We start from the raw sequence: 15416 nt of genomic DNA, 5'->3' as shown, positions 1-15416 counted from the left end.
ACCAAATGGCAAACGAATTCTGGTTGTGTATGTGTGTGCGTGTTCGTTCGTTCTAACTGCCGTTCTAGCGGCTGTTCTGAGGAGGAGGGATTCTCCCCGCCGTCACGGCTCGTAGAAAAACTGGAAACACTAAAACAAACTCACATAAACGCGGGCCACAACTGCATACAACTCTGGTGCAATCGTTGCATCGTCAGCAGTGTACCACTGGGCCAGTCGGCATATTGCCATACGCTTGTGTGACATTGGGTCTCCACTATGGATAATTGGCTGTAGAAATGGGGATAGGTTACATTTTCCGGCACACCACCCCCTTATACCTTTTTCGTGCTGTTTTCGTGGCCTTTTAGCGCCGTTTTCCGCGCATACCACCACTTCTTACTACTGCTTTCTCCTGTTTCACCTGCGTTACGCAGTCACCAGTCAGTCGTGTGTAGACGAAACGAATCTCCAAGCGCAAGCAACAATGGTAAGCGCATTTGCAGGGAGACAGGGACTTGAACTGGGACGGAAGGGTAGCTTATTACAAACACAATTCCAACTATTTTTCCATGTGTAAAAATGATTAGAAATTACATAGATGATGCTGATATATACTATATAGAGGGACACGTAACGAAACGAAACGAAACTAGTGAGTGTGTGTGTGAGCTGGCTGGGCTAGCACAACTCGTCCATCGTCTCGATAATGGTCTTGATGGATTCGATGACGCTGTTGACGCCTACTCGCAGGATACGTTCGTCCACGCTCTCGAAGTCGCAAACAAGCTTCGAATCCTGTGCTGAATATCTCACGTGAAAGTCTTCGGGCTTCATTATTGGGTCGGGCAGCAGAACTTTTCTGGCCACATCGGCCTGTCTGCTGTTTTCAAATGGAACCTCGAGTCTCAAGCTGTGTTCAAATGGATCACCTTTGTTCATCATGATAAACTGACGGATATATATATATGTGTATGTGTACCTGCGTCTAGTCTTTAGCTTCTCTTTGGTCTTGGCTCATCTTTCTTCTACCTTTCTTTGTCTATCTATGTCTCGCTTGTCTTTGGTTTTCACATTTTTCATCTATATCTCCATCGCATTCCACCCTAAACGTGAAAAGTGAAAGACTAGCAGTATATTATAAAAAGAAGTGACTATACTGGTACTACTACTATTTGTATGATATGCTGTGCTATTCAAGGTGACGGGATAAAACAAACAACGCCATTAAATGGACCGCAATATCCCCGAAACACACTTTTCAGCAGTAGAATTAGGCGTGTATGATGGATGCTCGTTTGTGGTGACTACGGAACGCGAAAGCATCGCTTCTACTCCAGTCTCCTACAAGCTGCAGTGCTCATCACCATCAAAACTTGAACCAGAACAGGCCGCTTCTATAGACCCCTCTCGCCTGCCATCGAACTTGATCGTCATCGATTCCGTATTCTCGGGGAAAGGTCGCAGAGCAGAAACCGATTTTGCTGGCGTTGTTATCGAGCCTCTGTTTCGCAAACTAAATGTCCAGCACCAATTCGTGAAAACCTCATCACCGCATTCTATAAGAGATATCGCTTCCTCACTCGATGCCAAGAGTCAGTACACTATTCTATTTCTATCCGGAGATACCTCCATCTCTGAATTCGTGAACCACCTACCCAGTTCCCATAGCAACATTTCAATCGTACCCTTCCCAATGGGCACCGGGAACGCTTGGGCAACATCGTTGAAATTGACCGATCCTGCTGTAATACTGTCCCAATTCCTCAAGGGCTCACTACAAACTCATCAATTCCCGTTATACAAAGCTACATTCGCCAACGGACTCTCCATAAAATTCTTTATCATTCTATCGTTAGGATTTCACGCTAACTTACTACACTTATGCGAGGAACATGAGTATCAGCAGATGGGTGTTGAACGGTTTAGAATTGCAAGTCAGCGCATCTTAGACAGTTACGCACTAAATTCTCACGTCTCCATTCCAAACACTCTCCAGGGCTCCTATTCTTATTTTGTCCTGATCAATACAACACATCTAGAGCCGACATATATCCCGTCACCACAATCAGACCCCTTGAATCCACCACTTCACGTGCTTGCATACGAATCCTCCCTTTCACAGTCTGAATTCAGAAAAAGGTTGATGAACGGTTACCTAAACACCCTTAAGACCGACATCCAAGAAAAGGGCACCATTTACAAAGCCCTACCAGACTCATTTGAAGTCTACATATCGGATAACCCAGAGGAACGCCACAAGTTCGAGCTCTGCTGCGATGGGCAACTGTTGAATTTGCTCGATCTGAATCCTAGCCCTGATCACACTGTATCATTTAAAATAGAAACGTGTACTTCCCCTTCGTTATTAGTACTATGCTGAACTTTGCTTTATCATTGTTTCTCCACCATGCAATATCTATATAATTTCCAATTCATCGCTGGATTCTCCCTCTTCTTCGTTAGCTCCAGAAATATTTTTGTCAAGGTCTTTCATAATGTTTTCGTAAACTTGATTCCTTTTATTAAATTTCTCTCTAATTTGTTTTCGTGTAGGTTTTAATACAACATTCTCTTTCTTAATATTGCGTATATCAGTTATTGCGAGTTGTTTTTCGTTTATAGTACTCTTCTTGTCAACAGTAGATCCAAATATTTCCGCTGAAGCTTTCCCTTTAGTGGGATCATATCCTATTTGATTTAAAAGTCCATGCTGAAACATGCTCAACGTTGCATGTTTTTTAGATTCCAAGTCAATCACTTTTTCATCCTTAGACAGAAATTTTTCTGTAAGTGTTTTCAACTTTTTCTCCAGATTCCTATTGTTCTTAAGCTCTTGAATCTTACGACGTTTATTATCAAGATTTGCCAATATTTCTGGATTCTCGTAATCATCGTCGAAAAATGCAGTAGAGGCATGAGCCGAGGAAAACAAGAATCTATTTGCTTCAGCTGCAGTCTGTTCCTTTGTGGCCGGTCTGTCTGGATTCTGTTGGTATCTTAGTGAGCTTTTTCCACCATTACGTTGAGATTTTACAACCATTTGTTGATAACCGCTCTTCACAGGCGCCCTCATCGTAACAGCACTGCTGATTTCAACTCTTTTCGCGCTCCCTTGCCTAACTTTAATTTCGTTATGGTACTCGCAATAGCTTGAAGTAACCTTATTGATTGGAATCGCACATCGTGTTCCTTTAGTTTTCAAGTAAAAATCACAGAAGCCTAAATCTTTACTGCGACCTATTTCCAAAATGTTATTAATATCCTTGGATATCTTAAGACTGAAGCTTAGCGATCGGGACCCCCCAGCAGATTCGACTTTTCTCGACGGAAGTATCTCTGGGTTCAAGATAGCAACTACATCCCCAACCCTAAGCCTGTAGTATTTTTCTACTACGGCTTTGCCGAAAAACAATACATTTAATTCAAATTGAAAATCAGTTAAAGTTATGCTGAAGAATTTAACTGGTTTCTCCGAGTTTGTCAGCCTCGATTCAGTTTTCTTTGATATAATTCCAATGACTAACCAGTTTGGATATTGCGGTTCCATGAATTGAGGTGGACGTACTTTACTAAACAGTTTCTGTAGACGGAGTACCTTGATATTCTTAGTATTTTTCTGAAGCTCTGTTGATGGGATATATCTCCTGTCAATATTGAGTCCACTAAGGTCTTCCCGTTCATTAACATCTATTGGGACGTACTCTTTGAACACACCATCATCGAATGTATAGATTCGATGTGCTAAAATATCATTTTTTTTTTTGATAGCCTCCTGTTCTTTGAAGTTCACGGATTGAAGTTTCTCAAGGAAGTAAGACGTTGAGCCACCTTGTTGCTGTTTTTTTTTTAGGTACCCTTCATTCTCATTCTCTTTTGCTTCTTGTACCACTTGGTCGGCTGCAATTTGTTGAGTCTTAACCGGTTGTGCTTTGATGATGTCAGATTTTTTTTTTGGAGATTCTGGGATCTCAATGAAATCAAAGTTGGGGTCTTTTAAATTCTTGTTCTTTTCTAATACCTTTAGCTTGTTTAGTAAGTCTTTCCTCTCAATATCTATCTCCTCTAATCTATTTTTCACTGTTACAACAATCCCAGTCAGGTTTCTTGTTAGTATTACGCGTTTTGTTCGGACTTCTTTCAGCAAAAATAAAAAAAAGCACATACCTCTCTGAATTTCGAACTCATCATCGGATAAACGTTCATATGGATCATCCGCTTGATTTTCTCTAGGATCAATCAGCTTAAAAGACATGGTGTCAGAGTACGCATTTCCTTTTCTTTTCTTGACATGTCTACTTTCATCTCTTTAAATGGCTAGCCTCTATGATACCGAATTCATGCATGTTTTGTAACTAAACCAGATTTTTAAAAATTATTGTTCAAAATTATTATTAACTCATCATTACTTTTATACAAAATACTACACAGACAGTAAAAGGAAATCATTAAATATAACGATTACAGATAGTGTACAACGTTATTTATCAGCATTTTCACTACTGGATCCCATACTATCCTCTTTTTGGCGCTTTACTGGTTGCTCTGAGGAGGGTTCATCAACCATTCTTTTGCTAGCATTTGCTGTCATTGAGAACGGATTTGTTACGTTTTGTTGTGTTCCAAAGGTAGCATGTTGAAAGTTGTTAGACGGATCTGGTGTGGCTTCCACAGTGTCATGTTGCCTCTTGTCTTTCTCCAAGTTTTTAATCTTGCTTTCTAAGAATTTTAGTTTTAAAGATACTTGTTGTTTACCTTCTTCGAATGATTTTTGTTTAATCTCGGCCAAATCCTCTTCGAATTGTTTGCGTAAGTTAGCCTTTAGTTCTTCAAGTTCAGCACGATGTTGTTCTAGTGATACAGAATCTACTCCGCCGTTCGCTATCATTTCTTGAGCTTTCTCTCTAACCCTTTCTTCAAACGATTCCTCTAGTACTGCTCTTCTAGCTTCGACAATTTTATCAATCTTTTGTTGTGTAGGAAGTCTTATTCTCTTTTTGAGGGCTTCTTCGGCAGACTTGATTCTTTCTAGCGTCTGGGTCTCGTATTCTTTCTCCCAGTCAGTCTTCAATGCATCAATATCTATCGCTGTTTCCTTATTATTCGAAGCGTCAGCCTCTACGGAGTTCTTTTGTGATTCTTCTTTCAATGCTTCCGCTCTTTGCTCAAATTCCTTTTTTAACTGTTCTTCTCTAACCTTCCACGCTTCCTCCTTTTGAGCTTCGAAGAGTGAAGTTAGTTCTCTTTCTTTATCTCTTAATAGCTGTTCTTTTTCGGCTTCAAACTCCTTCTTCAATTTTTCAACAACTTGCGAAGTGTCCTCACTAATCACCGCTGGATGACCATTGACTAATTGTTCTTGTGCACTTGCAAGATCAGTCTCCAATTGTTGAATCTTTTTATTTAAATCCTTGATTGTGATACTTAAGGATTCGATCTCCTTTTCCGCATCAACGTTTTGCTCGCTGGATACTGCAGTTGACTCCATTTGCTTTTGAACAGCTAACAAATCCTCTTGTAATTTTGCTAATTGTGAATCAAATGCTTTTTCCTTTGCGTCTTTCTCTTCAGAAATGAGGTTTAACTTTTCTTTTAACTCTGAAATGGTAGCAGAAGACTGCTGCAATTGTTCCTCGATTTTTGCTTTTGACTGTTTCATTTCATTGATCTCTGAAGTTAAAGACTGTTCCTTTTCTCTGGCAGCAGTTAATTTATCACGTGCTTGTGTTTTGAGTCTTTGAAACTTTGATTCCCAATCATCCTTTTCTGTTGTGACAATGTGTAATGATTCTTTGGTCTTTTTCAAATCTTCTTTAACAATATTAATTTCATCCTTTAGCTTTCCATGTTCTTCAGGATCTATCCTCTCATATTTGTGCAAAATATCTTGAGAACGCTTCTTCCAACGATCGGCCTCCTCCTTTGCTAGATTTAATTCTTGTTCCTTTAGATTTATGGAGGTTTGCAATGCAGAGATCGAGGATTCTAATGGAGAAATTCTCTCTTCTAGTTGCTTTATTTTCGAATTCAAGTCAGTACACTCATTTTTGAGTTCTGAATTTTCAGACCTTAATGTGATATTGCTCTCTCTTAATAAATTTAATTGGTCTAGCTCTTTCATGATACTTTCGTGTTGTTCCAATATTTTGACGCTTTCCTCTGTCGAGGATTTCAAGTAGGATAGTTCTGAGTTTAAGCTTTGAACATCGGCTTTAGAAAGATCTAATCTCTGTCTTAAGACGTTTTGTTCACTTAATGCAATTTCAAGTTTAGTCTGAAGAACATCCCTTTCGCGACGAAGAGATATTAATAAATCATTGGAGTCAACAACATTCTCATTAGTCTCACTTTTGTTAAGCAGCTCAAGTTGATCATAAAGAAGGGTATTTTGTGAGGACAATTCTTGAACCTTTTGTTGCAGCTCTGAAATTCTACCTTCATATTCGGATCGTTGTTTCTCAATGAGCTCTTCATTATTCTTTAAAGTTTCAGAAGCTGTCAAAAATTGATTTCTTATGTTCTCAAGCTCTTCTCTAGAATGTTGTGCTTCAGTTCTTAAGCTCGTTATTGTCTTAGAAACATCCGCATGTTTTTGAAGTTCCTGCTCATAGCTTTTTTGGGCATCATTCGCATATTGAGTTTGCATCCTCAAATCTTTTTGGATCATTTCAATCTCCTGTTTGTATTTTGATTTCATGTCATCAACAGAATTCTTGACCGATTGAAGTTGGTCAAGTTGTTCCAATAACGATTGTCTTTCAGTTTGATATTGGTCCCTTTGATGAGATATTTCATTATTCAAGTCTGTGATTTGATCGTTTAGAATATTAACAGTGTTTTGAAGATTTTTTTTGTCAGATTCCAAGGAAATTATAACATTTTGAGATTCCTGTTGTGCTTTTTCAAATGTGGCACTTATTTCATTGACGGATTCTGCAGATTTTTCAGCGCTATTTTTGAAATGTTCCATTTGAGAATATGCATCAGAGAGTTGTAAATTAGTTTTCTCAAGTTCTTGCCTTAGAGTCTCTACGAGGTTATGGGTATCATCGATGTTGTTCAACATGTCGTAAGATTGAATTTTGGCTTCAAATTCCTTGAGTTTTGCAGCTTGTTCTCGAGTTTTAGACTGAATACTTTGAATTTCAATATCTTTTTCATTTGCTAAGTCCCTGAATTTGTTGACATCATTGTTTAACTCATCAATCTTCTCTTGGAACCACTTGTACTCCTGTTGCTTGGAGTTGCTGTTCTCTTCAATTATCTTTTCCTTTTCAGTTAAACGTTCCGAAGTCGAAGTGAGTTCGTTTTCTAACTTCTGCAATTTCTCTTGGAACGATTCTTGGGTTTCTTTCAAAAGGGCATCCCGTTCACGTTGGAGAGCTTGTAGTTGAGCAATCAAAACTTTGTATTCAACACTTTCTTTAGAGAGTCTTTCATTTTCCTTCTTCAGATCTTTTTGAACTTTCTCGAGGAAAGTCTTCTCAGATTTCAATATGGTTAATTCTGATTGAAGTGAAGATAATTCGGTTTTTGTGCTAATTAAAACTTCTACAGTTTCTTGAGTCCTTTTATCCTGTTTGGTGAGAATTTTCTGAAGATCATCGGACCGCTTTTTCAATTCTTCACATTGCTTTTTAGATAACTCCAAAGTAGATTGTAACAGGCTCAAACGGTCTTCAGCAAGAACTCGAGAAGTTTTCTCCGACTCGAATTGAAGAGATACTTCATATAATCTCTTTTTCAATTCGTTGTTCTCGTTAGACCACTCATTTGCGTTGTTTTCAGCTTCCTGTATTACAGCAGTTATTCTAGTTTCAAGTTCTTTAGCCTTTGTATCCAGATCTGTTGTTTGGTAAGTTATCGATTTCGTTACCGTACTATCCGAATTTGAATTCGATGCTAAAGCCTTATATGCATCCCTTTCTTTTGTCAAAACGGACAGCTGTTGTTCTAGGTTTTGGGCATGGTCGTGCAAAGCGAAGATTGTTTCTTTTGCTTCTCTTACCGTATCATCCTCTAAAAGTTGGCTTTGGGCTTTTGATTCTGCTTCCTTTCTCTCTAGTTCATCAGCTAGATTACGAATTGTTGAAAGAAGTTCAGCATTTTTCTCTTGGAGTTCAACTATTGAACTGAATTTAACAAGGCGATCAGTAATCACTGATTGGGTGTCAGATACGCTTGTTGTATCTTCTGATTTTACCAGATTTTCTACAAACTTTAGTTCATCAGCTGTTAAAGGACCATCACTACTAGTTTTTATGGATTGGTTTACCAACAAAAATTGAATCTGTCGAGCAAGATCGATACGTTGTTTTGACAACGATGAAATCTGTGATTCATAACTATTAATAGTAGCTTTAAGATGTTCAAGTTGTGAAGCTTTGTTATCTCTGTCTTTTCCGGTAGTTTCCAAAAGAATCGTTACCTCGTTTAACTCATTTTCTAGCATTTCTGTTCTTTCTTTAAATGAATTTAAAATGGGTACCTTGTGTTCTAGTTCTATAACAAAGGCTTGTACTTGCGATTTAAGCTCTTCCTTTTGTCTTCTTTCAACTATTAGTTGCTTTTTTAGCATACCTATGTCGCCGTATAGCTTTGGAATAGCAGATACAGATGTTTCAGAATTAACTGTGTTGCTGATATTTGGGTCTTCGATGGCTGTATTTGAAGTAAGTTCTTCGATAGACTCATTCAATTTCACGCATTTCAACTCAGAGGCTTCCAAACGTTTTTTCAGGTCTTCGATCTCTTCTAAAAGATCATCTCTATCCTTGTCGCTAAAGGAAGAAGATTGAATTGTTTTCTTGGTAGACTCCATTTCTTTCTTGAGCGATTCGACATGTTTTTCTAACACGTCGATCATTTTTTGTTTCAAAGATAATTCCTTTTCAAACTCTTGTTCATTGAAGTTATAATCGTCCTTGATTTTTTTGTTTTCTGACAATTTTTCGTGAAGCTGGGTTTGCAATTGATTTAAAGTTTGATTTAATGATTCATTGTTTGATTTTGATGAATCAAGTTCGGATTGTAACTGTGATATTTTCGATGCAGATTCTTGAATTTTGACAGAAGTGTTTTCTCTATATTCATTGAATTGAGCATTTTTAGCATTAAGTTCTGTTGTGAGCCAGTCATTGTTGTCTTGGAGAAGTTTCTTCTCCTGCTCAAGCCTCGACAACTCACTTTTTTCCCGCAATTCTTTACTCTTCAATGCTTGTAGTTCTGCATCGGTATCTAAAACTTCTTGTCTAAGCTGTTTATTTGTTGACTGTAGCTCATTGAGTTTATATTCAAGTGACCTGATTTCATCATTTTTCTCACCGATGGATTTAACTAAATCGTGGTTACTAGCTGCAGTCAGTTCCTTTTGTTGCCTCTCCTTTTGCACATTCTGTTCTAGTTCAATGATTTTCTTAGAAAAAATTGCCTTTTCCTCTATTAATCGCCTTCTGTCTTCTTCAAAGCTAATCCTTTCATTTTTGTTGTCTTCTATATCCTTGATTAATTGGGAAATATGGCTCTTGAGAGATTCTATCTTCATTTCTGATTGGGATTTCATTTGGTCTAAGGAAGCAGATATTTTTACATTTTCAGACTTCTCTCTTCTTAATTCCTCCAGTTTCTCGCTTATAGAATTTAGAACGGTATTGTCAATTCCATCTAGTAAAGTTGCATCTAATTGCAAAAAGCCTGCAACTTTGGAGACGATTACCTCGCCTGACATATTCTACCAGTTCTTTCTATTCCTCTGTGGTAATTCTCTTCCCTTAATAATAAAGAATGCTACCACTCAGAGTAACCTTTAATATAATTGAGAACTCAGCACGTCTTCAAAGATCCTTGTAAATTTAGTAGATTTTTAATTACTTTCTATCGTTTGAAGTGTAAAGATTTTGGTCAATTCGTTTACAATGTTGCGGTATGCGTGCTTTGTTTGTTCGTTGTCATTTAATCTACTATTTGTTCATGTGTTCCCATTATTTCATTATTGTTACACTTGCCATATCACAATATTATGGAAAGTCAAAAAGATCCAATTGTAGTTCAGGGTAACACCACAGTTTAGAATATCAATTAAAAATATCAGGACTGTCTTATATTATACATCCATACACCCCGATAATATATTTTATGTAGAAAGATATTCATTTTTTTTGAAATGCAAAAATCAAAAGTTCATTATATTCCTTATTAAAGTAATTAATATTGTATTTTTTTATTTTCTCTTTTCCATTGTGATTCTGGCGCTGAATTCTTGCAAGTTTCACCGACAATCCAGACTTTGGCCCCGATTGAACACAGCAAGCATTACACTTTATTATCCAAAACATCTTTAACAATTTATCCAGTATATTTAGCTTTACACTGGTTTTATCATTAAGAAGGTTTAATTATCAATAAGAACCAGAAAGGACAAGATTCAAAAATGCAAATGTATGAGCACTATGTTTAAGAAGCGTTACGTTCGAGTTTATGTGTGAAAAGAAAGCAGCAACCAAATTGAGTGGTCTATAATGGAGAAATATGGAGGCACAGCCGTGATTTCGGTATTGTATCAATGGAACCAGTCTTTGTCAGTATAATTTAGGAAGTACTTCGGTTATATTAGAAACGTTAGGATTTTCTGTGGTATATTGTCTATTCACCGAAGTTTTATTTCTTAAGTTTCTCAATACCCAGGGATAGATAATTTACTATCTTCTTTGAAACAGGTCTTTGAATCTCTAATACACTAAGATTTCAGGTTATGCTAACTTACGCAAATATGAACTGGAACTCTCTGCTTCAATAAAAATCATTGTCGACGCCAAGTCAACATTTTACTAACCAATTTTTCTTCATTATTTTAAAACAGTTTCGTCAAGACCTTGACTGGTAAGACCATCACTTTGGAAGTCGAATCTTCTGACACCATTGACAATGTCAAGTCCAAGATTCAAGACAAGGAAGGTATTCCACCAGACCAACAAAGATTGATCTTTGCTGGTAAGCAATTGGAAGACGGTAGAACTTTGTCTGACTACAACATCCAAAAGGAATCCACCCTTCACTTGGTCTTGAGACTAAGAGGTGGTATTATTGAACCATCTTTGAAGGCTTTGGCTTCTAAGTACAACTGTGACAAGTCTGTCTGCAGAAAGTGTTACGCTAGATTGCCACCAAGAGCTACCAACTGTAGAAAGAGAAAGTGTGGTCACACCAACCAATTGCGTCCAAAGAAGAAGTTAAAATAGTCGGTTTCACCACTACCATGGCGTATATATACGTATATATTTACACACATGTACTATACGTGTTTTTCATATTAGCTTGACTGAATCCATTATTTTGATTGAAGTATAAATCTTTAAACAACTCTAATTATAATTGAAGTTTGGCACGACTTTTCAAATCTGTTTAGGATTCCAGGAAAAGGCTTTTTATAAATGGATATTACATTTTTAACCTATCTATTAAGTTCATGCTTATCCGTCTTAGGACAATATTTCTCAATAATTTCTCTAAGGAGAGATCTTTTGATGGGTTTTGGTAGGAAACCGTTCATGCCACTTTCCAGACACACCTTGATATTGCTATCATCTGCGTAAGCGGTTAATGCCACTATAGAGCCTTGGTATAATAGATCATTCCGGATCATTTTTGTAGCTAATAAGCCATCTACCTTAGGCATTTGAACATCCATGAAAATGATAGTGTAAGATTCACCATTTTCTTTCATCTCTTTGACTTTGTCATAGGCTTCTTGGCCGTCACATGCCATATCTATATCAAGAATGCCTTCGAGTTCAAGCATTCTTTTAATCACTTCTTGATTCACATTATTATCCTCGGCAACTAATACTCTAGGCTGAGCAACATTGCTTGAGATTGATGGTATACTTCTAGTACTTGTTGCCGTACCAGTACTCTGTAAAAACGGTCTGTCGACACGGACACTACCAACACTATTCTCTGCTGAATTACCACTCTTATTTTCGCTAGGTATATTACTGTTGAACGCATCAAAGCTAGATTTGGACTTACTTGTCTGCACAGATCTCTTAGAAGAATTTGTTTTAAATCTGACTTTTCTGTTTTTCTTGCTAGTGGGGTTAAACTCATCTTCAAAATGAAACTCGTTATCATCCAAAACTAACTCCTTAGTTTGTAATAAAGGTACCGTAAATGTGAATTTACTACCAACTCCAACAGTTGAATCTAATTTCATAGTCCCTTTCATCATTCTGGCTAATTGTCTACAAATTGAAAGCCCTAGACCGGTACCTCCGTATTGTCTGGAGAGTGTTTGGTCACCTTGAACAAACGGCTCAAAAACTGATTCATGCAAGGATGGATCAATACCTGAACCCGAATCTTCAACTTCTATGCTAATAACCCAAGTTTTGGGGTTTGTAATCTCCTTGAATGGCCTATCCTCTTCATCAGATACCGCGGAAGAAAGAACCTTTTTAAATTGAGAGTGGAATATAGCATCATCATAAGAACTAGAACTGTTGGTTGTAATCAGAGACAATCTTTCACTCTTATCATTTTTTGACTCTTCGTCTTCCTCAATTTCCTGAGAAGATTCACTATAAGATTTTTGTTCCTCTTCTGTACTCTCAACGTATCTATCGTCGTGATCGTCTTTGCTTTCATCTTCGATATCTTCGTCTTCTGTGCCTTCGTCTTTTTCTTCATTGCCGTCACCTTCTTCTTCTTCATCAAAGTCATTGCTATCATCTTGAGAAGATTCTGTCAAATCAGATGCAGATGTGGATACGTCAGGACAGCACTTTTCATCTGTAGAGCTACTATTGGATGTGCTGCTTGATTCGGGAGAGGGTGAATCCGCTGTGTTGACATGGGTATATTTTTGCTCTAAATCGTCGTTTACTTCTGTACCTGGCAATATGAACACTTCTTTGAAGTCTACGCTTTCACTTTTCTCCTTGTCGTATTCGCCAAGCAGTTTTATTCTAACATCTACCTTCCCATCTACCGGCGTAAATTTCAATGCATTTGAAACTAGGTTCGTTACAATTTGGATTATCCTATTAGAATCGCCCCATAAAACCAATGAACGTATGAAATTTGGAGTCAAGGATATGGAGAGTCTTACATGTTGGTCTTTAGCCAATTTCCCAAATATTGATTTTACTTGCAGCGCAATATCCATAACAGAAAAGTCCCGCTCTTCGAGTTTGGTACGCTTTAGCACGTTTTTGGAAAATGTCAAAAGTTCAGTCAAAATGTGTAATAATAATTCTCCTGATCTGAATATTAGCTTTAGACTGTTCTGTACTTTCTGCATATCGGTTTCAGCCATAGCAATGGCTGTCATACCTAAAATCCCATTTAGTGGTGTTCTTAATTCATGTGAGATATTAGCAATAAATACAGTTTTTGCTTCATTTGCAAATTCAGCTTGAATTTTAGCAGCTTCTAATTGTTTTGTCCTTGCGCGTACTCTTTCTTCTAGCAATGCGTAGTGCCTGTCTAGTTCATCAGTCATAGTGTTAAACGTGTCAGTCAATTCCGAAAGCTCATCTTGGAAAAATCTTCGGTAAACAGGAACATACGCACCTTCCAAATTTGTGGATTTCATACACCTATCAGAGATATAAGAAGAAGAGTCATTTGACATGCGCACAGATCCATTTGTTGTAGAAGTGTTGAGGTCGACATCAGACCTATTAATGGATTGCGAATTCCTTGCAGAAAAGCTTCCAGTCGACCCGCCAGCATTTTGGTTATACATATGGTATTTTGGATTGATATCAGCACCAGAAACATCCTTGGAAACGGATTTATTGAAAAGCTTCATCGCATGGAGTTGGTTTGATGAGCTCCTGGTCCTGGAATGGGACATAATAGTGTTCGATTCAGAATTGCCTGAATTACTATAATGTTTCAAGCCTCTGCCCGCGGTAATGACTTCTGTAGCTTTTTGAAGTCTAATTATCGGTTGGACTGCCCAGCGGGCAATAAAATATGTTAGTAACCACATAAAAACAGCGATACCACATATGCAACTTGCAAAAATCTTAATGAACTGTATGACAGGAGCCAAAAATATATTCTCCGGCTGCGTAATAACAGCTACCCAACTAACAAGTTTAAAAGATGTTGGTGAGTATCCGACTGCTATGTGAGATTGTTGGACCATATTAGTGGCCATAACAGAGCCTGATTTTCCCTCATTAAATGCGCTAGATATGAAAGTGTCATTTTTTATCGGATATACGACATCGACACTATTATCTGACTCTGATAAAGGAGGGAAGACATAATGGTATCCCACTAGTGAACTTGAGTTGTCAAATACAGCAGAAAGAATGAGAACATAAGATTTATCCAAAGCGACAGTGTCATTAACTACTGCTTTTAAACTATCCGCTGAAGCAACAACAGTAATATACCCAGCAACTTCGTTACTATTCAGAATAATAGAGGGATTTGTAGAGATTGGTAGTGACATAGAGAGCAAGTATGTTGTTGAATTTAGGACCGGATCTGTAACAATACCAGTGGTTAGCAAGGAGGATGATAGAGGTGCATTACCAGAGAGTGGAAATAGTTGTGTTAGTACACTTTCCGGAATATTCTCACCTGATCCATTATTTGTTGTATTAAGCACATTGTTAAACGATGTATCATACACTCTGGCTACACTGAATAAATCAGAAGAACCAAGGAATTTTTCTAAACTATCCTCCGCGGATGCCCAATTATCCTGTGATGAATTTCCGGCTCTAAAATTAACTAAAGCATCTTGTATTGTATCTCTTGTTGATAACCAATATATCTGGTAATACAAGTAGTTCAAGTTTTGATCAATCTGGGACGATTTTAATTGAGCCGCGACCTCTAGTCTTTCTGCACGCACAGATTTAAAGTTCTTTGTAAAATAAAGGCCCGTTGTGACCGTGATAGTAATTAAGGAAATGAGCAACAAAGAACACACGATGATTGTTAGTTGTGCTGTTAGCCCCACTTTGAAAGGGGGCTTGAATCGATTTCGAATATTTATAAGACTGAAATGTCTTTTCAAATATGGTAACATTGAAAGCGATTCCTTCGAATAATCAGCGTTTTCATATAGTTGTTCTTATAACAGTTATTTTGAGTGATCGTTTTACTTCCTGAGGTCTTATTGATCCTTCTCTCTTAAAATATGTTATAACTTATTATATTATCATTATATCATTATTTTGAATAAATTAGAAGGATTTTAATGTCCAAGGGCTTTTTTTTTGTGAGTATAAGTTTCTTTTTTCTGCAATCTCATCTCAAGAAAAAAAATGGAAAGGCTTTAGAGTGTATATCCTTTTTTTCAGGAAAAGCTTAGCGGTTAAAGTACAAGTTTTTGGAGAAAGTTAATTGTGTAAAGAGGTCCGACATGGTCAAATATATGTTTTGGTAATTCATTCCCATTCAATAGTTGGATGGGG

General features: G+C 37.4%; 6 protein-coding genes across 6 annotated transcripts; 2 read left to right on the top strand and 4 right to left on the bottom strand.

The window, feature by feature from the left end:
- Nucleotides 1-660: 660 nt before the first annotated feature.
- PCC1 (chromatin DNA-binding EKC/KEOPS complex subunit PCC1) lies at nt 661-924 on the bottom strand (the record flags this gene model as incomplete). Its single annotated transcript, XM_022819257.1, has 1 exon — nt 661-924. One exon carries the CDS (start codon nt 922-924, stop codon nt 661-663), a length of 264 nt encoding a protein of 87 aa, XP_022675841.1.
- Nucleotides 925-1210: 286 nt separating this feature from the next.
- Nucleotides 1211-2362, top strand: KLMA_30715 (protein LCB5; the record flags this gene model as incomplete). Its single annotated transcript, XM_022819256.1, has 1 exon — nt 1211-2362. The coding sequence occupies one exon, from the start codon at nt 1211-1213 to the stop codon at nt 2360-2362; it is 1152 nt and encodes a 383-aa protein (XP_022675840.1).
- Nucleotides 2363-2398: 36 nt separating this feature from the next.
- Nucleotides 2399-4234, bottom strand: MCM10 (Mcm10p; the record flags this gene model as incomplete). The annotated part of the gene is made up of 2 exons (XM_022819255.1): nt 2399-4059; nt 4147-4234. The coding sequence occupies 2 exons, from the start codon at nt 4232-4234 to the stop codon at nt 2399-2401; spliced, it is 1749 nt and encodes a 582-aa protein (XP_022675839.1).
- A 225-nt stretch (nt 4235-4459) lies between these two features.
- Nucleotides 4460-9706, bottom strand: MLP2 (Mlp2p; the record flags this gene model as incomplete). The annotated part of the gene is made up of 1 exon (XM_022819254.1): nt 4460-9706. The coding sequence occupies one exon, from the start codon at nt 9704-9706 to the stop codon at nt 4460-4462; it is 5247 nt and encodes a 1748-aa protein (XP_022675838.1).
- A 790-nt stretch (nt 9707-10496) lies between these two features.
- RPL40A (ubiquitin-60S ribosomal protein eL40 RPL40A fusion protein) lies at nt 10497-11216 on the top strand (the record flags this gene model as incomplete). Its single annotated transcript, XM_022819253.1, has 2 exons — nt 10497-10529; nt 10848-11216. 2 exons carry the CDS (start codon nt 10497-10499, stop codon nt 11214-11216), a joined length of 402 nt encoding a protein of 133 aa, XP_022675837.1.
- A 212-nt stretch (nt 11217-11428) lies between these two features.
- Nucleotides 11429-15028, bottom strand: SLN1 (histidine kinase; the record flags this gene model as incomplete). The annotated part of the gene is made up of 1 exon (XM_022819250.1): nt 11429-15028. One exon carries the CDS (start codon nt 15026-15028, stop codon nt 11429-11431), a length of 3600 nt encoding a protein of 1199 aa, XP_022675836.1.
- Nucleotides 15029-15416: the final 388 nt, after the last annotated feature.

This window comes from Kluyveromyces marxianus, chromosome 3, assembly GCF_001417885.1.
Source record: "Kluyveromyces marxianus DMKU3-1042 DNA, complete genome, chromosome 3".
Classification (NCBI taxonomy): Eukaryota; Fungi; Ascomycota; class Saccharomycetes; order Saccharomycetales; family Saccharomycetaceae; genus Kluyveromyces; species Kluyveromyces marxianus.
The sequence above is the reverse complement of the archived record's forward strand: the minus strand, read 5'-3'. Positions and strand labels throughout refer to the sequence as shown.